Source organism: Colletotrichum chrysophilum (genome assembly GCF_026319265.1).
Source record: "Colletotrichum chrysophilum strain AFK26 chromosome Unknown scaffold_23, whole genome shotgun sequence".
Classification (NCBI taxonomy): Eukaryota; Fungi; Ascomycota; class Sordariomycetes; order Glomerellales; family Glomerellaceae; genus Colletotrichum; species Colletotrichum chrysophilum.
Window position 1 is genome coordinate 117,769 of NW_026517310.1, and position 25,747 is coordinate 143,515.

At 54.3% G+C, this 25,747-nt stretch overlaps 9 protein-coding genes across 9 annotated transcripts; 5 read left to right on the forward strand and 4 right to left on the reverse strand.

Annotated features, from left to right (window-relative positions):
• Nucleotides 1-1,009: 1,009 nt before the first annotated feature.
• On the forward strand, nt 1,010-4,956 carry COL26b_003941 (uncharacterized protein; the record flags this gene model as incomplete). Its single annotated transcript, XM_053176826.1, has 3 exons — nt 1,010-1,477; nt 1,554-3,783; nt 3,833-4,956. The coding sequence occupies 3 exons, from the start codon at nt 1,010-1,012 to the stop codon at nt 4,954-4,956; spliced, it is 3,822 nt and encodes a 1,273-aa protein (XP_053039148.1).
• A 315-nt stretch (nt 4,957-5,271) lies between these two features.
• Nucleotides 5,272-8,549, reverse strand: COL26b_003942 (uncharacterized protein; the record flags this gene model as incomplete). Its single annotated transcript, XM_053176827.1, has 2 exons — nt 5,272-8,283; nt 8,337-8,549. 2 exons carry the CDS (start codon nt 8,547-8,549, stop codon nt 5,272-5,274), a joined length of 3,225 nt encoding a protein of 1,074 aa, XP_053039149.1.
• A 1,583-nt stretch (nt 8,550-10,132) lies between these two features.
• Nucleotides 10,133-11,821, forward strand: COL26b_003943 (uncharacterized protein; the record flags this gene model as incomplete). The annotated part of the gene is made up of 3 exons (XM_053176828.1): nt 10,133-10,192; nt 10,265-11,632; nt 11,690-11,821. 3 exons carry the CDS (start codon nt 10,133-10,135, stop codon nt 11,819-11,821), a joined length of 1,560 nt encoding a protein of 519 aa, XP_053039150.1.
• A 284-nt stretch (nt 11,822-12,105) lies between these two features.
• Nucleotides 12,106-13,609, reverse strand: COL26b_003944 (uncharacterized protein; the record flags this gene model as incomplete). Its single annotated transcript, XM_053176829.1, has 2 exons — nt 12,106-13,276; nt 13,338-13,609. 2 exons carry the CDS (start codon nt 13,607-13,609, stop codon nt 12,106-12,108), a joined length of 1,443 nt encoding a protein of 480 aa, XP_053039151.1.
• Nucleotides 13,610-15,408: 1,799 nt separating this feature from the next.
• Nucleotides 15,409-16,286, forward strand: COL26b_003945 (uncharacterized protein; the record flags this gene model as incomplete). Its single annotated transcript, XM_053176830.1, has 3 exons — nt 15,409-15,478; nt 15,542-16,098; nt 16,161-16,286. The coding sequence occupies 3 exons, from the start codon at nt 15,409-15,411 to the stop codon at nt 16,284-16,286; spliced, it is 753 nt and encodes a 250-aa protein (XP_053039152.1).
• A 229-nt stretch (nt 16,287-16,515) lies between these two features.
• On the reverse strand, nt 16,516-17,544 carry COL26b_003946 (uncharacterized protein; the record flags this gene model as incomplete). Its single annotated transcript, XM_053176831.1, has 1 exon — nt 16,516-17,544. The coding sequence occupies one exon, from the start codon at nt 17,542-17,544 to the stop codon at nt 16,516-16,518; it is 1,029 nt and encodes a 342-aa protein (XP_053039153.1).
• A 275-nt stretch (nt 17,545-17,819) lies between these two features.
• On the forward strand, nt 17,820-21,086 carry COL26b_003947 (uncharacterized protein; the record flags this gene model as incomplete). Its single annotated transcript, XM_053176832.1, has 3 exons — nt 17,820-17,843; nt 17,910-20,883; nt 20,935-21,086. The coding sequence occupies 3 exons, from the start codon at nt 17,820-17,822 to the stop codon at nt 21,084-21,086; spliced, it is 3,150 nt and encodes a 1,049-aa protein (XP_053039154.1).
• Nucleotides 21,087-21,275: 189 nt separating this feature from the next.
• COL26b_003948 (uncharacterized protein) lies at nt 21,276-22,478 on the reverse strand (the record flags this gene model as incomplete). Its single annotated transcript, XM_053176833.1, has 1 exon — nt 21,276-22,478. The coding sequence occupies one exon, from the start codon at nt 22,476-22,478 to the stop codon at nt 21,276-21,278; it is 1,203 nt and encodes a 400-aa protein (XP_053039155.1).
• Nucleotides 22,479-23,005: 527 nt separating this feature from the next.
• COL26b_003949 (uncharacterized protein) lies at nt 23,006-25,089 on the forward strand (the record flags this gene model as incomplete). The annotated part of the gene is made up of 4 exons (XM_053176834.1): nt 23,006-23,551; nt 23,604-24,279; nt 24,325-24,833; nt 24,883-25,089. The coding sequence occupies 4 exons, from the start codon at nt 23,006-23,008 to the stop codon at nt 25,087-25,089; spliced, it is 1,938 nt and encodes a 645-aa protein (XP_053039156.1).
• Nucleotides 25,090-25,747: the final 658 nt, after the last annotated feature.

Below are 25,747 nucleotides of genomic sequence, written 5' to 3' on the forward strand. Positions count from 1 at the left end.
AAGGAATCAAAGCCTTTCTCGTTCATGAAACAAGGAACTTCATCTATGCATGAAAACATGCGTTGGGTGAAAGAGTTTGTACGAGCTTGTCTTTAACGAAGGTGGCCGACAGAGACGCGAAGTGAAGAAAGCGACTGATAAAGTGGTTGAGTTGAGGACGAAACAGAACGCAGAGAAGGCTGACTGTGACCGTTTCATACGACCATATCAACTAATAAGGAAATCTGGAAATCGGTTAAGAAAGAGAAAACCATGCGTTCGACCAGAGGAAACGTCATAGGAATCGACTAGGCATGGAGAGAAAAAGCGAGGTTCATAAAGACGTACATACCTGGCGCTTATCAGCTGAGGTATCAGCCTTAGAACACACAGAACCAACACTATCCCAGTCCTTGCTGAGGTCGCGTGCCAACGATTCTAAACACTTTTATTCGCTTACAACAATAAAACGGGGTTAGAATTCGTGCTGTGTTCAATCTAGCATGGGCGGTCTGTCAAGAGAAGCTCCGAAGCATGATGGCGGGGATTGAATGGGAAGGGACGACGTCAACCCAGCGCTTTCCATAACGCAGCTGACCCCCCAGCTTTTTGGGGGCTGAATAAAGCTGGTTGGCACACTCCACTGTCTGTTTCCCCGTCCACAGGTACCTACGGGTGCTCGCACAGGCAAACACACAGCCAAAAACCTGTAAACAGCTGTCGCCCTGTTAGTATCCGCTATTTGGCCCTTAAGACGCACTGTAAGCCAATCAGAACATCCCGCGTCATCGCAAGTGGGTGTTGTTGCTGGGCGCGTTTGGACGTGACGAGCATTCACAGGAAATTTTGACGCTCTGCGTTCAGCAACCAGATTCTCCAGCTTCACGACGCCAAGAGCAACTTGCATCGCCGGGCAAGCCCTTTCCATACTCCTTCGACCTTCCTGATCTAGTTGCAAGGCTTCCTTTATTCTCCGGCAAGTTCGGCCACATCCAACGATCGTATGAAGCGTTCCTAATTGCGGCATGCGATGAGCGCAACACCGAGACAGCGGACTGGTGGTTTCCCACAAACACCGGCGACCGCGGCCCTAGGCAGATCCCGACGTCAAGATCCCGATCCAAACTCATCGATATCCTCGCAAAAGTCCACGCGGACATCGTCATCCCTCCCCTTGGCTCCCGAGAATGCCTCGAGAGGCGCCCCTCCATCGGAACCCGTCATTCCCCTGACAATCCTCGATGCACCACAACAACGCACCTACGCTTGTGCGATATACATTGGCCTATTGGCATGGAGGTTCTACGACTGGATCAAGCTGGTCGAGGATAACGACACTTCGGCCTGGCTGTTTTTGAAATGGGTCTTCATCGACTTCGGATTTCTCTTCGGCCTGCCTGAAATGAGGATACCATGGCTGGAGCTTTCGCAACCTGTTGTCATGGCTATTTTCCTCTTCCATGCCTTCTTCAACTTCATGTTGATGTTCAACGTTCCCGTGCGTCTGCCGATGCCAAGCCCCCGCCTTGGGCCTTGAGCAAAGAAAAAACTTGGTTAACTAACTTGAGGTGCAGATTCCACTGCAGCCATGGCTCGTTGGCTTCATGAAGGTTTTCTACGATCGGGAAGTGGCCGTATCCGAACACACCGTCAAGGTCTCGAGCATCTTGCACAACCATTCGTTGATCATGGGAAGGCAGATCATCAATATCCTCCCAGAAGGGTCAGCCGTACTCAACTTTGAGCAAATTCCTTTCTGCGTCGGTGAGGATCGCGACACCGTCAAGCTGCCCATCCAATTTAATTCGACCATTCCCGCCGAAATGGAGCTCATTCGCATCGACCTTGACACCAATCAGGAGGAAACGATAAGGTTGTCTAGCCGGGAGATCAAGAAGATTGCGAAGCAGATCAAGGATCAGACGGTGGATTCCAACCCTGTCGCTGTTGCCATTGAGTACTCGGTTAAGAAAACGGGTGTCTACCGTCTTGGCAAGGTACTGGACGAGTACAAGCTTGAGGTTCAGCGCGCTACGAAGGATACCTACGTTGTCCCCTGCCCGAAAGCTGCATTCCGCACTCCCGACGATGCAGGCCGATGTATCAGGGACTTGTCGGATCTTTTCATTGACGTCACCGGAACACCGCCGTTGAAGATTCAGTACAGTCGCAGGATCAACGGTAACGACCGCAGCTTTCACTTTCAGAGCCTGCAGCCGGACGACTACATGTCGCCCTTACTCGGTTCGCCCTCTTCACAGCTGACCCGCGGGAACGACGATGATACTTCTTGGGTGAAGCCTCAATCCGTGGCTGTGCGACTCAACGAAACTCTGGATTCCGCAGGAGATTGGCAGTATGCCGTGGATGAGGTTCAGGATGGTTTTGGCAATGTCCAGAAATATGTTCAGAATCCCGAGGAGGCTGACGTGCGTCCCCGGCCTAAGCACCTCGTGCGCAACTTCTTGGTCAAGCAGCGCCCCAAGGCTAGTCTGCGAGGATGCGACTTGCGGAATCCCATCAAAGTTGCAAAGGACCATCGGGCCAAGCTGCCAATCAACTTCTCGTTACCGGAAAAGTCGTCCCCGGACACTTCCCACACTTTGACCTGGGAGTTTTCGCCAGTCGATTCTCTGACGAACAGCGGAGATCATGGAAGCAAGGTTTCCATCGGTTCCTACGCCGCCAAGAATTCCCATGACAAGCCATCAGTCTTGGAGCCTGGTCTCTACACGCTCAAGTCAGTGGTTAGCGGATCGTGCGAGGGGGAGATCCAAGAGCCCTCCTCATGTCTGTTGCTCAACCCTCTCGAGCCCCAGCTATCCTTGCGAGCGGAGGAGATCCCCGACAAATGCGCCGGCAACTCCGTTGGACTTCGTGTGGACTTGGATCTTATCGGGACCCCGCCCTTCCAAGTCCGGTACGACGTTGTTGATCAGAATGGCAACGTCAGAAGGGAGCGTGTCGATGTCAGCGGACTCAGACAGCAAATCGAGCTGAGGCCGACGGCTGCAGGCCATCACAAGTACATCTTCAAGCAGATTGACGATGCCATCTACAAAGGGCAACCCTTGAGCGGACCCAACATGGTGCTGGAGACGGATGTGAAGCCTGCCGCTTCCGCAATCATTCAACATTCTACGGGAGCTATCAGCGCCTGTCTTGAGGAGCAGGTCGAGGTCGATATCTTGCTCCTGGGAGACGCTCCCTTCTCTTTGGAGTGGGAAGTTGTTCACGATGGCAAGCGCAAATCCGAGCGCGTCACCGATATCCAGGACAACAACTACAGAATCAAGACCAAACCCCTAGCCAAGGGTGGCGAATACACTCTTGCTCTCAATAGCGTCCAGGATAAATCTGGCTGCCGGACGTTCCTCAAGGACGAGCTTAAGGTCTCTGTCCGACGGCAACGGCCCAGAGCAGCATTCGGCCTGGTTGAAAACAAGCGAAACATTATGGCGGTCGAGAACACCAAGGTTGATCTGCCACTTCGTCTTCAGGGCGACGGCCCTTGGACTGTATCGTACCGCAACGTTGAAGCCGGTGATGTTATTCTCAAGAAGACGGCTAGGAACGCCAATGAGATCCTTACTGTCAAGTCCCGCGGCACCTACGAAATCATTGATGTCGCCGACAGCTGTCCTGGCATTGTCGACCCCCAGGCATCCCAGTTCAAGGTTGACTGGTATCCTCGCCCTGAGATCAAGCTAGTCCAGACTGATACCATAACTTCGGATGCAGCTGCATTTGTGAAGCGTGATGTGTGTGAAGGTGATATCGATTCGTTCGAGGTCAGCCTCAAGGGTAAGATGTTCATCTCATTCCACAGAGCTCCGGACTGATAATTTGATAGGTTCGGCCCCTTTCCGTGTCGAATACGATCTTTTCCACAAGCCCTTCCCGGGAACTGGTTCTGGTAAGAATTCTGGATCCAGCATCCGGAAGGAATTCGATACCGCTCTCAATAAGGCATCCATTGGCATGGATACCTCGAAGCCTGGAGAATATGCGTACAAGTTCTCCGCGTTAGCAGATAATCTCTATAACAGCGACAGAAACTTCAGCCCTCTCACCCTCAACCAGCGGGTTAACGCCAAGCCGTCCGCCTCCTTCGTGAAGCCTGGCCAGTCGTTCAAGTATTGCAATACGGAGCAAGAGAGCGAGGACACCATCCCCATTACGCTAAATGGTGTCGCTCCTTTTTACGTGGAAATTGAGATTAAGCATCACAGCGGCACTGTCCCTGAGACGTACAGAATCCCGTCCATCCAGTCTAACTCTTACGGCATTCACATACCCAGACAGCACTTGCGCCTCGGAATCCAACATGTCCGCATTCGCGAGGTTAGAGATGCTCGTGGCTGCCAGAAAAAGTATGAGATCGGAGCGCCGACCGTGCAAGTCCACCTTTATGACGCGCCCGCAATCTATCCCCTGGAGAGCCGAGAGGACTACTGCGTCGGCGAACGTATCGCTTACACGCTCTCCGGCACGCCTCCCTTCGAGATCTGGTATGATTTCCAGGGGCACCAACGCAAGGCCAAATCGGGCACAACCAACTTCCGCCGTATCGCCGAATCTCCTGGCGACTTCACCATCACCTCCATCTCTGACAAGGCATCAGAGTGTCGTGCCTCTGTTGATATTACTAAGAAGATTCACCCACTCCCCGCCGTCAAAATCAGCAGGGGCAGACAGACTCGCGTGGATATCCATGAAGGCAACGAGGTCGAGATCCTTTTCGAGTTCTGGGGCACGCCGCCGTACGAGTTTACGTACACTCGAAGCTCCAACGCCAAGAAGGGCCAGAAGAGCGTGGTGCTTGAGACCCGACACGACGTTTCGTACGAGAGCAGCAAGATCATCCGTGCAAGCCAAGAAGGAACGTACGAGGTGGTCGCCATTAAGGACAAGTTCTGCGCCTTCTCTACCCAGCAGGTCGCAGACAGCAGCCGGGACCAGAAGCTCCTGCAGTAGATGACTTGAATGAACTCGGGGGTTGTGCGGGTTTTATTGGACTCCCGAAGGGGTGGGGATGTTTATGTGCATACGAGCGTCTTGGTGTGCATAGGCATTTTATATCATGGCATGGCGTTTGATCAAGGGAAATCAGGTTGAATACGACTATAATCAGCATGACCAAAGACATTTTCTTTTAATAGGCATCGGCTCGGAAACAATTGACTGAGCATTTTAATACTTGGTGTGATCCTTCGATCGCTGACTTTTATCTACCATTTCCCGGCTCGCTACGCCAACATATCAAACATGTACAAATGTATTTCCCTGTACCTATGACATATCCTCAATTCTTTTTACCAAGTCGCCCCCGATCCTTGCAATTTCGAGCAAGACAGCGGGTTTGTTGACTTCAACCACGTCGTCTTCTTCACTATCCACTTGACGGAAGTTGTACGGCAGACCTACGCGGAAGTTTTGTCTCCTCAGCTTGGGTTGCCAGATGGCACCAATGACCGAGTCTTCGGGAGCGCCGTGGAAGAAGATGAGAGTATCCTCGTACGCCATCTGCAGCTCGTTGAGCAGGACCGCCGCCGGTGACCTACTCAAGGGCAGGGGCACCTTGCCCGTACGCGCGTCCAGATTCTTGAAGAGAGAGTGGCGAATGCCGGCCTCGGCGGCGGCATCGCGGACCACGCGCTTCAAGGCTGAGGTCGATAGATGGATAAGCACGTCATAGTCGCTGAGCGAGGGCTGGAAGAGTTGAGCGATGTCGAGGGCGATGCCTTGCTCTCTGATGAGCTTGCTGGCGGCCTTGGCGAGACGAGTCATGCGGGTTGCGAGGAGTTTGGAGGGCCCGTGGCGGGTGTAAGCCAGCCCTGAATGGTCGTGCGGGGTGGCGACGAAAAGGACAGCGTGGTTCATATTGGGATCGCGAGCACGCCAAGCCTCCAGGTGTTTTTGGACGACGGATCTATCTTCTGCGGACATGTCGTCTGAGGAGTCAACAATGAGGGGCTCATCGCGCCAGTCCCATCTCGAGAGGAAGAGGATAGTGCGTAGGAAGCCTGACATAGCGCTAGACGGGGTCTTCCAGGGGTGTGGCTGGAGGAACACGCGCAAGACAAGGAGCTCAATGAGCTCTTCACTGACGTGGCTGGCAAGCTTGTGGGCGTTGAACCAATGCTTGACTAGACGAATTGTTGTTGACAGCGTGGTGAAGCGGGTGCAGTAAGTTGTGATCGTCTGCGTGTGCAGCGGGAGGTGCTTATACCGCCAGTTGATGTCAAAGAGGGCTTCCTCGGCGTCCGCTCTCGTCTGCGGGTCGAGCGTCTTGTTCTTGGCTTGCCTGTCAAGGAGTGTCTCCTCCGGCTCGGCAAAGATGCGCAATCGGAACGCAGCACCGGTGTCGTAAATGATGTCGAGATACGCCAGGTTGTCGATCTCACGAGCTGCGTTGTCGCGGCCCAGGCTAGTTGTGATGTTGTCATTGACAGCCTTCAATCTTCGGTCGATGTCAAGCAGAAACTCGATCTTGGTTTCCTGGATTGCGACCAAGTTCTCCGGCCACTTGCTCGAAACCTCAAAATACAAGTTGACATCCATTGATGGAGGGGTCTTTTGGGAGGCGGCAATGGGCGCGGTGACAGAGGAAGATCGAAGTTCTGGTACAATAGGCGACAACTGCCTAATGGAGAGGGGTAGGTCTTCCAAGCCGCGAATGTCTGACTCCAGGGCTCGGAAGGCCTTCCTCGCCGCCTCGAAGGCATCCCTATCGAGAGGGGTGAAGCCTAGAGATGAGGGGGGTTCGGCATCATGGAATCGAAGGTCACCAGGACCGAGGCTCAAATGGCGTTGAAGAGCGTATCGAACGATTTCCTCGCAGATGCCGGCCGCGGTCTTGTTGTTCCACGGTACGCACTCAAGAATGCTGCCATCCTGGAAACGTCGCAGCTCGGCCTTGTCGCCCCAGAACTTCCGGAACTTGGCCGCCTCCTTTTCGAGCTCAGCGGAGGGACCGTACTCCATCAACCGGCCCATGTTAGCCGAATCAAAAATGACGCCAACCTGGATGTTAGCAACGTTGCGGGGCTCTTTGCCTGCGATGGGCCACGATGCAGTATCCTTTGTCTGGAAGTGAATTAACTGCGATCTGTCCTTCAGGGCCTTCTTGAGAACCGTGTACGCCTTGAAACTAAGATCCCAAACAGCTCCACGTCGATCGGGGCTATTGCTCTTCGAATGGCTGTCAACGTTGCGAATCTCGAAGATGGCGTCGAAAAGCTGCAATGGCACGTCGGCTTTGGTGATAAATGTCGGCTCGAATTGGTTGGCTAGGGGGTCATTGAGCACATCCATGGTCGTGCAGGCGTGGAAATGAAGCAGGCTCGCTGACCAAGGACTCATCTTATACAGAATGTTTACCTCACGCTCCGGATCGAACATGACAGGGCCATTCTCGCGAATAATGTCGGTCCCCTGCTTGTAAGTACCGAAAACAAAAGGCTTCTTTGAGAACTCGGTGGAGGCGAGAAACTGCACCGTGGCCTTGAAAAGCTCGGTGCTGCTCAACGCCGAAGATAGAGCGGGTTGGCCGTTGCGACCGCCTGTTTGGAGAAGAAGTGCCATCATGACCGCCCACTCAAAATGACCAAAGCCGCCGGCAGCAAGCGAGCTCCCCAAGCCTCTCTGTTGAAGCCAAATCCTCCCAAGTATGCAAGCATCCGTAAAAGCTGCGCAATCGGTCTTGGCACGCGTGAGAACGCGAAGATAGGTGACGAAGGTATCCTCGGCCTTGACAGTAGAGCTGTAAAAAGGTGTCGCCTCTTTGGAGTTCTCGGGTTGTCCAATACGGTTGCTGTTGGCTGCGGGATGTAACTTTGTCTTAGGAAAGATACCTCCAGGGGCACAAGGGATGATTCGGATGACGAAGTCTGCCTTTGACGCCTTGTCTTCCTCGCTAGTCGTGCCGTCGTTCGGTCGAATGGTCAGGACTGGCAGTAGCGTGTTTCCGTTCAAGTACTCGAATTCCAGATCAGCGGAGTCTCCCAGCTCCTTGCGCAGACTTGCCGCAATGTTGGCAATGTAGTATGCTCTCCTGTAGAAGTAGCGCATGCTCTGGTAATCTCTTTCTTGGAAAAGCGACGCTGGCATCTGCACGATCATGTCCACGCCCTTGTTTGCCTGCGCCTTGACCATGGTTCTCGAGACATAGCTACCGACGACGTTGTAGGCCGAGGGCTTCTCGTACGAAAGGTTGTAAGGCGCATCATCGCTCGGTTTCGGCTCGGGGTAGGGAATCTTGATTCGATGGGTCTTTTGAAACTTACGGGTGGCTTCGGCGATCTAAGAAACATCAACATGTTAAGTCGCAACAGGAAGATGGGAGATAAACTAACGGAGATGGGGCCGTGAGACTCAATTTCATCGATGAGGTTCTTGATTTTATGGAGCAGGCTATCCGCGCCGCTCAGCGCCTTCGTGTAGTCGACCTTTACCTCCTTCAAAAGTTCGTCGGTCTGCAGGACAAACGGGCTCGCCGTCGCAATGTTGACTGTACTCCTCGTGTTGCCCTGGTGGGAAACCTTGCGTCTTTTGGGGCTCTGCTCCATCTTGAACAACTGTGTGGGAGACCCAGCAATGTTCTGTGCAAGGGGCTGCTGAATTGGAGGCTGACAAGCGCATAGGTAGGCTTGCAGACTCACAGGAGCACGACAACCTCAGCCTGCTTGCGCATGCACGACCGCGATGCTGGAAATTTTTTGAAGCGTGGGGCTCCGATAAGAGGTGGGAGAAAATTTATCCCTGACCGATCGCCCGATAAGACACCTAGACCTACTGCAGCAGCCCCACTGGTGTCTTTTACGGGTAGTTGCCCCAGACTGTGACCTGCAGCCAAATCGGCCTCATCTACAAAGAACACAAAAGGCTTGACGCGATGCCGTTTTCTTTTGGCAGTTGAGTACACTGCGAGCCCGAACTTATGCGTAAGACTGGCCGGGTGTGCCTAGCAACGTCTACAAATCTGAACGATTTGCATGTGTTCTGTCAAGGCAACTGAGTTTTGTTCGAATGCCCCAGCGGAATGCTTCGGAAAAAAAAACCCAGAAACATCGGATGGCAACCAGATAAGGTACTACGGCAGTAGCTCGAGTACCGGACCCGGAATACGCACCGGAAACAACCTAAGTTTATGTAAGGTATCCAAGGCACAGAGGGACGTTTGTGCCTGGATTGACGCACGCAAGGGACGACCAAGCTTCCCGTCTCCTAAATGCATGTGTCTGGGGTCGATCGCCGGTATCGCATTGACATAACCAACAACCAAGCGCATGTTTATTGATCACAAAAAGCATAATAGTTGCAAAGGAAGTAACCGGAGCGGACTCGCATACTGCTCAGTCAGGTCTTCGGCAGAGTCTTCGGCAAACGGCGCCGCCAGCCGAACCGGACCGTACCGTATGAATTGAAACGCTACTCGTTGCTTAGGTACTGTACAAACGGGCGGATGGCAGCATGCACATACAGTGCCATTAGTGGGTATGGACGTCTGCCATCACTCTGTCCGTTTTTCAGAGGTCGGGATCGAGGTTGCGGGCCGCCGCACTGAGGCACATACAATTGCCTTTGCGGGGGAAGTTCCTTCAGGTGTCAGGGGCCCTTTCCCCAGTTCCATTGGCGTCAACGACGACGATGCACCACTGCAGCAACCCCAGGCCCAGGCGCCAAAACGTTTAGCCCCGCCACTTTCCGAGTCGCGGAACCTGAGGGGGGTTAACCGCTGAAAGACACCCCGAGGTAGGGATGCCGAGAGCTGTGCGACCAGCTTCCAGGTCCAAGCCCACCAGTCAATCCATCGTCCGCATCCTCTTGCCGAGCCCAATCCCGAAGGGGCGGAGCAGCATACACCCCCCGACACTAGACACTGCGATTTCCGCAGCGACGGCAACCCACGGCCTTGGATGCTAGGAGCACGTAGCTGCAATAAATTGATCCGGGACCCCTCGCGCAGCTTCTCTTGAAGAGAAATTGTCCCCTCCTTCACTCCAATTCCTCTCTGGCCTCTCCGCTGGTTCTGTTGATGCTTCTCCGCTACCCTCTTACATTGAGGTAAAACATCCACGGCCTATCCGTCTCCAACGCTGCCCCTCGTCCTGTTCCCCGTAGTCCCACTCGTGGCCAAAGCACAATCACGATGCCTTCAGCAGCTCTGTATGCGCGCTCATTGAGAGCCTATGCCCGCCATGGCTCCAACGTACGTAGACCTGGATCCGTTGGAGGCCTTGCAATGAGCCCCGGCTCAGACTGACTCTCCTGCCATGAACAGCCGACTGCCGTCCTCGCCCGCGCATTCTCTGCGACGGCACGTAGGGCAGAGATCAACAAAGTCTACCCCTCGGCCACCGAGGCTCTCAAGGACATGAAGTCAAACTCCACGCTTCTGTGCGGCGGTTTCGGCCTCTGTGGTGTTCCCGATACCTTGATCAACGAGGTTCTCAAGAAGCCCGAGATCACCGGCCTTACTGCAGTCTCAAACAATGCCGGCACCGACACTTCCGGCCTTGGCCAGCTGCTCAAGACCAAACAGATCAAGAAGATGGTTGCCAGCTACATTGGCGAGAACAAGACCTTTGAGAAGATGTACCTTACCGGTGAGGTCGAGCTCGAGCTCACCCCTCAGGGCACCCTCGCCGAGCGCTGCGCTGCTGGCGGCAAGGGCATTCCCGCCTTCTACACCCCCGCCGCCTTCGGCACTGTCGTTCAGACCGGTGAACTCCCTCTCAGGAACAAGGCCGATGGCTCCCCCGACCAATTTTCCTACCCCAAGGACGTCAAGGTCTTCAACGGAAAGTCCTACCTCCTCGAGGAGAGCATTGCCGGTGACTACGCTTTTGTCAAGGCCTACAAGGCTGACAAGCTCGGAAACTGCCAATTCCGTCTCGCCGCCAACAACTTTAACGGCGCCATGGGCCGCAACGCCAAGATGACCATTGTCGAGGCTGAGCACATTGTTGAGCCTGGTGAGATCTCCCCTGAGGCCGTCCACCTGCCCGGTATCTATGTCAAGCGAGTCATCCAGAGCACCACCGAGAAGAACATTGAGAAGTACACCTTCGCCAAGGATGAGAACGACCCCGATGCCAAGAAGGCGCTCGGCAGCGGCGACACTGCCGCCAAGCGTGAGCTCATTGTCAGACGTGCCGCCAAGGAGTTCAAGAACGGCATGTACGCCAACCTCGGCATCGGCATGCCGATGCTCGCCCCGGGCTTCGTTGGCCCCGAGGTTGAGGTCCAGCTCCAGTCCGAGAACGGCATTTTGGGTCTGGGACCCTACCCCAAGAAGGGCGAGGAAGATGCCGACCTCATCAACGCGGGCAAGGAGACGGTCACGCTCAAGCCCGGTGCCGCCGTCTTTGGCAGCGAGGAGAGCTTCGGCATGATCCGCAGTGGCCGCATCAACCTTACTATCCTGGGTGCCATGCAGGTCAGCTCCACCGGTGACCTTGCGAACTGGATGTTGCCTGGTAAGGTCAAGGGTTTCGGCGGTGCCATGGATCTTGTCAGCAACCCCAGCGCCACCAAGGTCGTTGTCACCATGGAGCACACGGACAAGAAGGGCAACCCCAAGATTGTTAAGCAGTGCGCTTTCCCTCTGACCGGCCGTGCTTGCGTGTCAAGAATCATCACTGAACTGGTAAGTCGACAATGCGCTGTTCAAGATTTTGCAACGTAGCTAACACGCGGGTGACAGGGTGTCTTCGACGTCGACTTCGCTCACGGCCTGACCCTGATTGAGATCGCGGACGGTGTGACGGTGGAGGAAATTAAGAGCAAGACCGAGGCGCCATTTACCGTCGCTGAGGATCTGAAGCCCATGTTGTAAGGGCCTGTACAGAAGATTTTGGATACTAAGCGCAAGGATGGATATACCTGCTGGGGAGGGTTCATTATTGTCATCATCTAGAATGCGGCGTCAACTTTGGGGATCAAAATGAAGCCATGAATTTTATGAATGAAATTATTTCTCGAGACACACGTCTGCTGTGATTTCTTAACTGTTTCAGGCCAGCGACCGATAACGCCACGGTATTATATAAGGTAGGCCTTGGCCCGTACAATGTTTTGGATGCTCCTCACAGCACCAAGATGCCATGTTTGCCACTCCTCTCAAGAACCTAAAAAGGACTGTAAAATGTCGTCCAGACGCCTTCTTTTCTTGCGGTTCGGGTTCAACCCTGTCTCGACGTTACCAAGTTGTACCGAGGGCTTCATGAGTTCTGTCGCATTCTGCACAGAATCCTGGTTCTTGCTAGACGCCGAATTCCTGAAGAACGTGTATCTCCTCGTGGAGAATAATCCTCTTCGCACGTATGACACAGCGGGTGTAATACCTGGCCTGCCGCCAAGGTGGCCCAATTGTAAGCAAGCCAGGGGTTTGGAGGGGAGAACCAGCTTCTCAGAAACGACGCTCATGTCCGACGACAGGCCAACTCGCTTCAAGTCGCTGTCCTTGATCAACTGGCCAATAAAGGAATACAACCAAAAAGCCCAGGTTTCGAATGGAAATCCCTTACAAGTTTGTGCTTCATAGCCTGGCACGTCGACGTACATGGACAGGTTGCTCTTCGCAGAGTCTCCCAAGTGGTCGAGAAACGCCGGAGCCTCTTGCGCATGAATCAATTTGATGGGCTGGCTGCTGGATAGACAAAAGTTCATTAGCCCTTCGTTTATGTTGCGAGCTAGGCCTTGCAGCTGTCGTGGTTTGCTCTCCTCAACGGAGTCGAAAAGCAACAGATACCACAGGAGGGTATCATTCGGGCCATGCTCAGGCTCTTCCATTTGCCAGCCTTCTTCAACGGCAGCTTCAGCGGCTCCGGCCCAGTCACTCCTCGCGGCATTGACGTCGTAGAGGACGAGCGATGGAAATTTGGACACGTATTTGAGCGACTGCGTAGTCGTCGACTCATCACTCCAGAGCCTCAAGATCCTCAGGAGTGGAAAGGGGTCATTCATCTCAGTCCAGCCCCTGATGAGCCGGTCGTCGACGTTTGGGAACACCATGCGAAGTTCATCGGCTGGCTGAATGATCTCGAGAATGCCAAGGTTTTTCATATTCGCGAGAAGTAACACCTCATTTTCGGCAAAGGAGCAGTTGCCCGCAATGACCAGATGGGAGACGAAGTCAAACGCGGTAGACTCGAGCGGTCTGAGGTAGTGACGCAGGTTCTCAGTTGGTTGACAAATGTGCTGGCGGTAGCGATAGAGAGCCAACGTCTTTTCATCGTCTTCGGCCAGAAGGGACTTGGAGAAAATCTTCCATGCCTGGAAGCATACGCCCCTGAAGATCAGTGTTAGATATAGTTAGGTATCACTGCCGCATGCGCAGAGGCAGAACGAACCTGTTTTCCAGCAGGCGCCATATCCTCCACAGGTACCTCTTTGGCAGATCATCGCGGGCAAGATGCTGCTCCGTCACGTCGCCAATGTTTTCTGCGACCAAATGCATAGCCATATCGGCCAACGCCCTGGGACCCTTTCTGCCCTGTCCGCTGCGTCCCTTGCGAGGTGGACGACCAGTTCGCCTGGACCAGTCACGACCATTTTGGTAGGCGTCCGGAGGGCGCGGAGCCGTCACTTCCTTGAAGACCTGTCCCGTTGTTTGGTCAAACATCGTGCTGGTCTGCTTGCGAGGATGCGGGTTCGAGCAAGTACATAGTATAGTCACGTAGTGGACTTCGTTCATACGAGCGCCAGAGATCCCACGTTTGAGATGAGATGACAGTTGCGAGTCGGACATCTCTAGATCCCGAAAGGCACTGTGCGCTTGCACTGTGCGGCAAAAATTCTGCACCTTGGCCCAGTCACCTGGAGGAACAGCGGGTTGACGCAACGGCGTGCAAATTTTGACAGCATCGTCGACAACCGGGGCGCCAGTGTAGGCGTCACGCAAGGCTTTGTAGGAGTAGATTACTAGGAAGAGGGCGGTGGTAAACACGCGGCATTCAGCCAGAGGCGGCGCAGAGAGCATGTATCGCCACGAAAATTTCTCCAATCACCAACACAGCAGAAGCTGCCACGGGTCAGAGGGTAAGTGGGCGAAAGTTCATCCATCTCTCCTCCTATTTCCCCTCCAAGCGCATTCATTGATAACGTGAAAGCCAGAGTGAATAAGGAGGATTGTTTTATGATTAGGTGAAGAGAAAAGAGGAGAAATGTTGAAAGACAGCGCGAATTCTGAGCCATGATATTGGTTTTTTTACTGTGGGCCCGGCCCTGCTGTTTTGCCGGAGCCGTGCCACGACGTGGACGGGAATGAGCCATGCCCGTCGGGTCGGTACCTGTTCCACTACCTTACTCCATCAAGTCAGGACACATTGAAAAGCAACCGCCTTTCCCTGCATCTGGGCGGCTATCTTTCCTGTGCAGGACGATAGTAGCAGGGATGACAATAAATACAACAAGGAAGATGACAATAATAATAATGGGTGACAATATCGAGCTCTAGCACAGGGAGAATAAGCGGTCTCACTGACAATGGTGGCTTCTGTTATGGCTTGCAGCTATCTCCGCTAAAGCCACATGATTTTCCACCCACTACCGAGTCATCAATACGCATACTATATCACTTGAATTTGGCCTCTCTCTGTCCCCGTCAAAGCCACCCATGCGGTCCAATCCATGATTAAGGATTACCTAGCTTGATACAAGCTAGCAACCGACCCACCAACATTGGCCTCATTCAGTGTTGTTCTCTGCAACTCTCTGCTTGGGTTAGATCCGTTGCAACTCTTGCCTCATTTTGAGATACCTCATGCAAGCACGCAAGGTAGCGGTCGCGTGCGGCTCGTATGCTAGATTCTCTTGCTATATCCACAAGCGCAGGTAATGCCTTGTTGGAGCCGTTCCCCCCTCCAAGCGCGGGGCAAATATCCTGGCGGTGAAAATCGTGGCCAGGACACTGAGGCTCCCTTGACAAGCCCCAAAACACTATGGGCAGCCAATAAAGACGAAGGTGTTTATGTTTGCGTGCCCCGCTAATTATGTGCAGCTCAGGGAATCATTTTGCAGCCCAGCATCGTATCCGTCCGCTGGCTGTCAATGGTCTGTAAGAAGATACTACTGCAACCTGATGATGATTCCCTCTCCGGCCATGTGCCGTGCCTTAGCCTGTGACTCCCTCTACAAGACAATTAGCTAGTGTACGCAGGAAGAGCCTATAAATTCAATCCGTTCTCCGACTCCGAATCCCAAGTCTTCACTCGCCCATTGAAGTTGCCCATCTCGGTGAAGAACCTTGCTGCACCCATCTCCATTGACTTACTTGCACACCCTAAAGTCTGCCACCGCTCTGCACATAAATTACCCCGCCAAATCTTGCGCCAGCCGTCTCAGACAAACATCGCACGTCAACCCCGCCAAACCCATCTGCAACTTCCCCAACACCACAACAGCCACCCAAAATCAGTCAAGATGGCCGGCGGACAACCAGGTTCCAGCTCTCGTGGCCGTGGCGGCAAGTTCAGGAAGTTCACTCGAGGAGGTTTGTGACAAAACGTCGTTCCCGCCGCGCCCTCATCCACACGCTAACCGTCTTGTCATTCAGGTGGCAAGCACTTCTCCCGCGACCTGCGCCCCCTCGACGCTGATGGCAACGAAATCAGCATGTGGAGCGCCGATACGAAGAAGGACGACAGCGGAAGTGACGAGGATGACTCTGAGGAGGAATCCGAGGAGGAGTCCGACTCTGATGATGCCAAGCCCCAGGCCGAACAGTCTCGCGCCGACCGCAAGGCCGCAGCCAAGGCCCGCAAGGAGGCTGCCATAGCCAAGAAGAAGGGCCAAGCCGTCGAGGTCGGCGACTTGCCCCCTTCCGACTCCGAGGAGGAGAGCGACGACGACATGCCCGCCAACCCGAATCACTCCAAGGCCGCCCGCAACCAGACCAAGGCGCCCCCCAAGGAGGTCGAGGAGGCTACTGAGGGCGTCAAGAAACTCGCTGTGGCAAACAACCGCAAGGAGCGCGAGAGCATGGAGGCTGCCCTGGCCAAGGAGAGATACCGCAAGCTCCATGAGGCCGGCAAGACGGATGAGGCCAAGGCTGACATGGCGAGACTGAGGCTCATTCGCGAGCAGAGAGCGGCAGACGCTGCCCGTAGAGAGGTATGTTTGGCCCTTGAACCGGCCATTTCGTATTGCAGTTGTCTAACTACAGGTTGTTACAGGCCGAGAAGGAGGAGCGCGAGGCTCAGGAGGCTGCTAAGAGGGCCGAGATTGAGAAGAAGGAGGCCAAGAAGAGAGAGGCTGCTCTGGGCCCGGCCGCTAAGAAGGGCAAGAAGTCCAGCAAATGAACTCTGCCTAAAGTTCAGGGCACTGTCATTCGTATACCATCGTCCTTCTCGTTCGCAACATACCATGCGTCGAATGTTCGTGTTTGAGCCACAATTTAACAAGATACAGGCTCCACGTATGCTTTTTGAACTTTCCGTGCCAGCTGAATACCACATGTGCTCTCATTACCGGTTTATGATTTGCCGCCATGCGCCAAATGTAGGTACAAATACACGGTTGGCCATGTTTTCAAATGCCAGCCAATCCTTCGGTTCCAACGCTTTCGTGCCACAACTTGTCGAAATCAACGCCCTGCTCCTGGAACAGGTCTCGAATCTTTTTAGCCACCTCGGTCTGCTTCTCAGGCCCGAACCCACCAGGCTGCGATGACTCAAACTGCACAATCTCGATCCAACGGAAGAAGAGATCTTCCTTGCCAATGGCCGAGAGAGCATCCCTGAACGCAAATACCTGCCGTCGCCTGTCATCTTCCTTGACATTTTCGCCCGCCTGCTCAAGAACCATCCAGTCGTAGTCTTCGTGCCACACCAGCACCAGACTCTTGAAGGCGTCCAACGCGACCTGCTTCTTGTCGACGAGGTTGTGAACGAGGACCATGCTGTTCCAGTCGAGATCCCACTGTCCCGTCATGGTAAGATAGCCCGTCTTTTCCTGCAGGAGGAGGGGCGAGGTGGCCTGCCGCACGATTGATTGAAGTGCTTGGTTCTTCTCCTTTTCCTTGAAAATGTCGCCCAGTTGTTGGTCCCACTCCCGGCTGCGTCGGACGTAAATCTCCTTGTCGCGGAAGCCAACGTTCCATCGCCATTGAACTGGGTTTCCATACGTCTGACCAAAGACGAACTCGATTGGCCACGGCCAGACGAAGATGAAGAGCATGAGGTCCAGAGTGAAAGAGAAGCCGCGCTTGCCGATTTCCCAAGCAAGCGCGGCCCAAGTTGAGTCGGAAGGCGAGAAGGTCGTCTCATTGGGGTAGCCGGCGGCAGACTGGATGAACTTGAAGTAATAGGGGAGGATGTAGTACATGCGCAAGACGAACAGCGCAGCGACAACGATGTTCATGCCGACGGGCACAAGAAATATCTTCTTCTTGAAATCCTTGGGTTTGGTGTCGATGTGGGTGATGTAGACGTGTTTGCGGGAAAGCGACTCATAAAAAGGCTTTAGAACCTCTGCCGGTTTCTTAAAAGGCGCGGGCGGCGCACCCAGTGAGCCCGGAGGCTTTGACTTGGTCTTCACGACCTTAATCTTTGGCGCCATTATGACAGTCGCGACACTGATATGGCAAGTCGAGCTCGTGAGTTCTACGTATTTGGGGGTGCTTGAGAGCTGTCCATTTTCTCAGGGGCATAGGGATGAGCGTAGGCACGTCCCTGCACACCCGGCCAGTGCTTGTACATGGTGGATCCTGGCGACCAATCAAAACACTTCAATTCTGCAACTTTGTAGCTCGACAAATATTCCGGGTTGGCAGCTCACAGCTTTCGCTGATTCCATCAGACTAGCAGCCTTCATGTTGCGCCCCAGAGTAGATCATGCTCAGGTGTAGGATATGGAAAGTACGTCGCAACCCATTGTCAGCCTGCTAAATTGCCGTTCTTTCGAGGCTAACACAAATCGTATAGGATCGGAGCAGTGCGTACGTCTGCGCCTTCTGTCGTCACCCCGCCCTGGCGACACAGCGTGACATAGGTCGCCGTAGCTATTCAGACACACCGAAGCCAACGCCGAATGCTGGTGGATTTCCTGGAGGCTGGGGAAGCAGTAGTGGCATTCCGCGACCTTCCGGTCCGACAGTCAGTTCCGGTTGGGGGAAACCATCATTCGGAGGCGGTTCGCCGCCGGCCAACACGAATGGCTCGGCCACTTCGAACCCTGATGCCCAACAGACGAATAACGAGTCGGCCGACGACGGGCTACTGCCCCACGAACGCGCTGCGAAACTGAGAATAAAGAAGTCGCAACCGACGCCACCACTGACCCCGCCACCTCAACCTCTGAAGACTGCAGCGAGCTTCGGGGAAAGCTCGTCACCTCGAGAGGGAACCCGAAGCGGTTTGGGTACGGGTCTGAACAAGGCTCGCGTACCGTCCAAAGGCTTCTCGGAAAGGCCACCCTCCGGCCTTGGTGGTTCAGGCGGACTAGGTGGTCGGGGATTAGGCCTCGGCAGCGAAAGGAAACCCGGACCCCTGCATCGTTCAATAGACCAACCAGACAGGAAGCGCGGCGATGCAAATGGCTCTCAGTTAGCCGACTGGAGGCACAAAGAACTTGGCAGGAATTCATTTGGAGCCGACAAAAAATCACACAGCACACCGGTACCGCATCACCGCCATGCCGCCAGCAAGGGGCTCGGTAGGCCATTGCCAGAAAGGCCACAACAAAGCCAGGCAAAGGTCGAGGACGAAGCTTCAGACAAGCCTGCGGAATGGGGTTTGCTTGCCAGGAGAGTCAACCCTCCTCCTAGTGTGGAGGAGTCCTCGCCAACTCCTCCGCCACCTACGAGTGGATGGAATGACGAGGCCCCGAAGAAAACTTCGCCTGCCACGAACCCAATTACCAAAGACACATTCTTCGCCAAGTTTCAGGAACACATGAAGAGCAGGCCGAAGCCACCCGCTCGGCGCTCTCTGGAAACCGAGCCGGACGGAGTTGTCGAGGAATATGTTGCAGTAGACGTGGCCGAAAATCGCGAGAATCGCCTCGATGAGTCCTATGAGATCGAACGTGATGCTAGAAAGCGTGATAAGTCTGGTGCACGTCGTGGAGATGCTTTCAACTCGTCCCGTGGGAAAAAGTCGTATGCACAAAAAAGGTGGGAGGATCAGAACGAGGAATGGGACGAGACGACCGCCAGGGAGATTGCTGAACGCCGCCGGCAAAAGGCCGAGGAAAAGGCCCGGAGAAAGGCGGAGGCGGAGGCTGCCGCCGCATCACAAACCATCTTTTTGCCCGAATTCATCAGCATCGGTAATCTGGGATCGGCGCTCAAGATGAAACCCAAGTACTTCCTGAGAGCTTTGACGGAAATGGGCTTCGAGGACATCACTGAGGAGAGTATCATGACGGGAGAGACTGCTTCTCTTGTGGCTATGGAATTCGGATTCGAGGCGACAGTCGACACTGGAGGAGACAGAGACCTGAGACCTCGTCCACCACCAGAGGATATGTCGACGCTGCCGCCGCGGCCCCCTGTCGTCACCATTATGGGGCACGTTGACCACGGCAAGACGACGCTGCTCGACTACCTCAGAAAGTCGTCCGTCGCAGCTCAGGAGCATGGCGGCATTACCCAACACATCGGAGCTTTCATGGTGAAGATGTCCTCTGGCAAGCTCATCACATTCCTTGATACGCCCGGTCATGCTGCGTTCTTGACCATGCGCCAACGTGGTGCAAATGTCACTGATATCGTGGTCTTGGTTGTTGCTGCTGACGATAGTGTCAAGCCGCAGACCCTGGAAGCTTTAAAGCATGCCAGGGCAGCAAAGGTGCCAATCATCGTGGCTATCAACAAGATTGACAAGGAAGATGCCCGTCCTGACCAAGTCAAGGCGGACCTTTCTCGTCATGGTGTTGAGATTGAAGACTTTGGTGGCGATGTTCAAGTAGTATGTGTAAGCGGAAAGACGGGCAAAGGCATGGACGAGCTCGAGGAGAACATTGGCGCGCTCGCGGAAATTCAGGACATGCGTGCCGAACAAGACGGCATGGCGGAGGCCTGGGTTCTCGAAGCCAGTGTCAAACCCCACGGAAAGTCTGCCAACATTCTTGTCAAGCGTGGTACGCTGCGCCCAGGCGACCACATCGTCGCGGGGACTACGTGGGCCAGAATCCGTATGCTGCGAAACGAAGCGGGCCAGGAGCTGAGTGAAGCACCCCCAGGCACACCTGTCGAGGTTCTTGGTTGGAGAGAGCAGCTGCCCGCTGCTGGAGACGAGGTTCTTCAGGCCCCTACCGAAGACCGAGCGAGAACGGCCATCAGCTACCGTGAAGAAATGCGTGAGAGAGAGGCATCATCGAAACAGCTGGCAGAGCAAGAGCAACGCGAACGTGAGGCAAAGGCCGCCGCAGAGGCACAGGCGGCTGGTGAGGTAGGTGAAGAAGATGCAGAAGGCTCGACAACCCAGGTCATCAACTTTGCGGTTAGAGGCGACGTTGTTGGCTCCGTTGAAGCTGTGTGCGCGACCATCAACGAGATTGGAAACAATGAAGTCAAAGCTCGCATTCTTTGGTCTGCGGCCGGCCAAGTATCTGAAACCGATATTGAGCATGCAGCGGCATCAAACAGCACTGTTGTCAATTTCAACAGCACTATTCCGGGCCACATCAAGGCAATGGCTGAGGAGAAGGGGGTCAAGCTGATTGACCATTCAGTTATCTATCACCTAGCGGATGATGTCAAGCAGGTCATGTCAGAACGCTTGGCACCCAAGATCACCCAGAAGGTGACTGGAGAGGCTGATATTCTCCAAGTCTTCCCCATCAACGTAAAGGGACGTGTGTTCAAGAATATTGCTGGATGCAGGGTCAGAAATGGAATGATCACGCGGTCGAACAGCGTACGCATCATCCGCAAGGGAGAGAAGATCTTTGACGGTATGTTGTCCGCAGAAAACCAGGCAAACCATTTACTAATATTATTTACAGGCAAGGTTGAAACGCTCAAGCATGGAAAGAAGGACATGTCCGAGATCAGGAAGGGTTCCGAATGTGGCATCTCCTTCGATGGTTTCACTGATTTCCAGATAGGAGATCAAATACAGTGCTACGACGAAGTGAAAGAGAAGCGAAGCTTGTAAGATATTGGAAAACTCAACACTTGTACAAGACAAAAGGAACTGCATAGAAACGAAACGGTAGAGGGCACACACACTGTCATCCACAAAGCTCAACACTATCTCACTGTAGAAAACTAGTCATTAATGGTCTTGCACCAATCACCACGTAACCAATTCTCAGTGCTTCAAGGTGAATTTTGTTGGTCCTCATTACCACCGCTTGGGCGCGGAAACTATGTTGGACGAGAATGACTTGCTGGTCACTTTCGACTGGGAGCGCTCCTTTTCGAGCTTGGTCAAGCCAATTTTGTCAGTGACTGGTGTTGCATTGATGATATTGTCAAAGTCATCATCATCTTCGCCATTGTCCGAGTCTGGTTCGATGTCTGAGTCGGGTTTCAGCGTTTGCGGCCGAGGAATCGATTCAGGCTTCTTCTTTTCCGACGCTGAGGGGTTAGCGAAAGTCTTTGACGCCAGCACCTTGCGACGGATCTCTTCCATTGCCGCGTCTTCGTCGCTATCGTCGGATATCGCATATGGATCTCTTTCTTCTTCCTCGCTTTCTTGCGTCTTCTCAGGCTTCTTTCCGAGGTAAATGCCGTCAACGCTGTCACCGTCTCCTGATTCGTCTCCACTTTCATCTCCATCGTCGTCGTCGTCGTCGTCGTCGTCGTCTTCTTCTTCGTCATCGGAATCGGGTATCACTCTGCGATTTGTGTTTCCGCCCTTCCACACGTCATCGGCGTCGCCCGCCTCCCTGCTCTCTGCATATTCCTTGTCCAGCCGATTCATCCACTCGTCCTGCACCTTCTTGACACCCTTCTCGTCCTCGCTCGCAGCATACTTCTTCAGTAGGCTTCCATTGATCTCCAGGAAAGCTTCACCATACGAAAACGGCGCAAGGACCTGCTCCGCCCACTCGGGATGACCGCAGATGTAGAACGCCGCTGCGAGAGCCTCAACGCAGTTCAACCGCCACGGCTTGCCGTAGTTGACGGTGTTAGCCGCAACGAGATACGGCAGCAGACGCTCACATTTTCCGCCAACCTTGCCCCACTGGATCTCTTGCATGCGCGCCCAACTACACTCGACAACGGCAGCGCCGTACTGCTCCATGAGGTCGCGATCTGCGGGTGAGACCGTATGCTTGCCGTTGGGTGTGATAATGACGCCGTTGTGTTTCTGGCCGACATGTAAGTCGCGCATCATTCCCATGCGGATCAGCTTCTTTCCGGAGCATCGTTTGGGATCGCAATGGCCGAGATCCCAGCAGGCGGCTTTAAACGTTGGACGGGAGGAGGGATGGCCATCTTCATCATCGTCGCCGGCCCGAGGCTGTCGAGGGCGCGGAGGGCCCGAGTGGCGGTTCTTGCGACCGCGGGAGCTGAAGTTGTCTTTCTTGTGCCGGACCATGTTTGGAGTGCTCGTGGGTTGTGAGGTCGTGGCAGGGACGCTTTCTAAAAGACCTAAGCCCTTCCAAAGATGCCCGGTTTGGCGGGGTAGTGGGGGGCCAAAAGGGCGATAAGACGAAAAATTCGATAAAGAGCTCTTATGCAACTATACGCAGCTAACCCCAAATAAGGCAAGGAAGTCCACCATGAAGCACAGGCCACTCGTTGGAGTCGAGGTGGCTCCAGTCCAGTGGCCTCCCGCGGCGGCTGTCACCGTACGTAAGGTACACTAGCCCCTCGTCATTCGGCCACAGTCTACAGATACCTACCCAAGGGCTCAAGAGGGATGCCTGCGCCGACCTAATTCAATCTGTCCAATTCCTAGGCGTTTGCTCGGCCAGCTCTTGAACTTCAACGGCTACCCGTCTGTAATGCCTTTCGCGCCGTAGCCTTTGACGAGGACGACGACGAAAACGAGAAATCCCTCCCGCCAAGATAGCTCCCTTACCACCACGTTCAAGGCCGCACCCGAATACCAATACCGTCACGATGGAGGCCGCATCAGCTCGTGCTGCGGCCCGCGACCGCTGGGGCGAGATGGGCAGTCCGACGCCGTCGCAGCTGCAGCGCTTCATTCAGGCCGCTTGCAGCCCAGAGAACTATGAGCCGAACCTTGCCTTGAACCTGGAGATTTCCGATCTGATCAACTCCAAGAAGGGCTCCGCCCCGCGCGAGGCCGCCGTCGCCATAGTCAGCTACATCAACCACCGCAACCCCAACGTGGCCCTTCTGGCTCTCAACTTGCTTGACATCTGTGTTAAGAATTGTGGCTATCCCTTTCACTTGCAGATTAGCACCAAGGAGTTCCTCAATGAGCTGGTCAGAAGGTTCCCCGAGCGACCGCCGATACGGGCGACGAGAGTGCAGATGAAGATCCTGGAGGCCATTGAGGAGTGGAGGAGTACGATATGCGAAACAAGCAGGTACAAAGAAGACTTGGGTTTCATTCGGGACATGCATCGTCTTTTGAGTTACAAGGGTTACACCTTTCCCGAAGTCAGGCGGGACGACGCGGCGGTGTTGAATCCTAGCGACGTAAGTGTCTCCCTGCTGCGCGAGATATTGCATCGCATGCTGATCAACGCAGAACCTGAAATCAGCTGAAGAGATGGAGGAAGAGGAGCGCGAAGCGCAATCCGCCAAGCTGCAGGAGCTGATCCGTAGAGGCACCCCGGAGGACTTGCAGGAGGCCAACCGGCTGATGAAGATCATGGCTGGCTACGATACTCGTTCCAAGACTGACTACCGCGCTAAGGCTGCTCAGGAGGTCGCGAAGATTCAGGCCAAGGCACGTCTGCTGGAGGAGAGACTAGAAGCTTTCCAACAGGGCGACACGATGCAGGATGGAGACGTGTTCTCTGAGCTCGCTGCAGCTTTGCAGAGTGCGCAGCCCAAGATTCAAAAGATGTGTGAAGAAGAGTCGGATGATCACGAAGCCGTCGCAAAACTCCTCGAGATCAACGACAGTATACACCGGACTGTCGAGCGGTACAAGCTCATGAAGAAGGGCGACTTGGAGGCGGCGAAGAAGGTGGCCAGCGGCGCACCACTACCCACCACTTCAGGCTCTTCCAAGAGCGCAACGCAAGAGCTGTCCTTAATCGACTTTGACGGAGAGGCGGACGCTGCCAATGGCTCATCTTCCGCACAGCCCACGTCGCAGTCAACTGGTATCGAGAACGACCTCCTCGGGTTGTCTATGGGCGACTCAGCGAGTTATGGTCAAGGAGGCGCTCTAACACTCGGCTTCGGGGCGAATTCCAGTAAGTTTCCACTCACAAGATACGAGCTCTTACTGACAGAACCAGATGTCCCTGGGCCCGCATTGCTGTCCAGTATGACGGAGGCTAATTCCGCAAAAGGACCCATGAGTAATTCAACGACACCCCAGCCGCCAGCCTTCTCCCAGTTTGCTTCTTTTACGTCCCCCACCGCGTCCCAGTCTGGCACGCCCCAGCCGCCTGTAATGTCTGCTTTCAAGCCGCCACAGCAAGCCGCGGCCACGTCTGATCCCTTCGCTGCCCTTGGATCTCCTTCGTTTCCCTCCAAACCATCTACCCCTGCTCCAGCACCTCAACCCGCGCCGGCTGCGCCGGCCGCAAATGACGACGACGAATGGGCTTTCTCGTCTGCACTCCCTCCCGACCAGCCTAGCCTTCCCAAGGAGCACAGAGCGACCATCAGCGAGTCTACTGTAAAGATTGAGATGATGGCTGGAAGAGTTGGGCCTGGCAACTCCCTCAACTTTAGCTTTGCCTTTTCCAACAGCTCTGCGCAGCCAGTGACCGAGCTTCACTTCCAACTCGCGGCGACAAGGGTGAGTAGCTGTCACGATCATACTTCTCGCACACACTGATATACCACAGGGATACGAACTGCAACTTAAGCCCCAAACCGGGCGTGCACTAGAACCTAAACAGAGCAGAGGCGTGACGCAAGCTGCGGAGGTATGGCATGCTGGTGATAAGAATCGTAAAGTGCAGTCCATCAAGCTGCGATGGAGGGTGTCGTACAAAGTAGGCGCGGAGCAAAAGAACGAAATGGGCGAGATCCAGGAGTTTAGTATCGCATGATGGGGCCATGGGTGTTGAGCTGCTTCAAAAGCGACGAAGTTTATGTTATTGGAGGTGAGCTGTGAAAAAGAGGTATAGAATTTAGGGTATTCGAAGATACTAAGGGGAAGGCAGTCAGTCTCTCCGCCACATACTTCTCTGTCGTGGTACGGCTTCTTTCTTTCGTCCTCAGGGAGAAAAACACTGAAAGCCAGTAATGTGAGAGGGTGGATGGTAAGGTGAATGCCAAAGCTGCCGTAGGGGCGTCGCCTGGTTGAGCTCGGGGGTGGGGGGAGGAGGGAGAGCTCTGGGGCTCTGGGCCGACTCCTTATCTATAACTTCCCCGCAATGGATTGTCGAAAGTGAAACTTGGGCGAGTGGTAGGTTATTAGCCGTCTTAACTGATTGGAGTGAACACCAACCGCAGACCCTTGGGTTCGCGCCTCGGCTGAAGCGACCCTGTGCAGTTCTGAGCGTTGTTAACTTAACGAGAGCTGTTACGCGAAGGGGCCAGATGGATGCTGAGGTAAGTTTTTGTACTTTTCTCTATTGGCAAAATTCGATTCTACGTTTATCTTGACGTTTTCACTACATTTTTGATGCGGGTTGATTGGGAAAGAGGTTCCTGCCTTCTGCTTCTGACGAAGGCAGGAGGCGGTGGTTTTGGTGATGCTTTCGG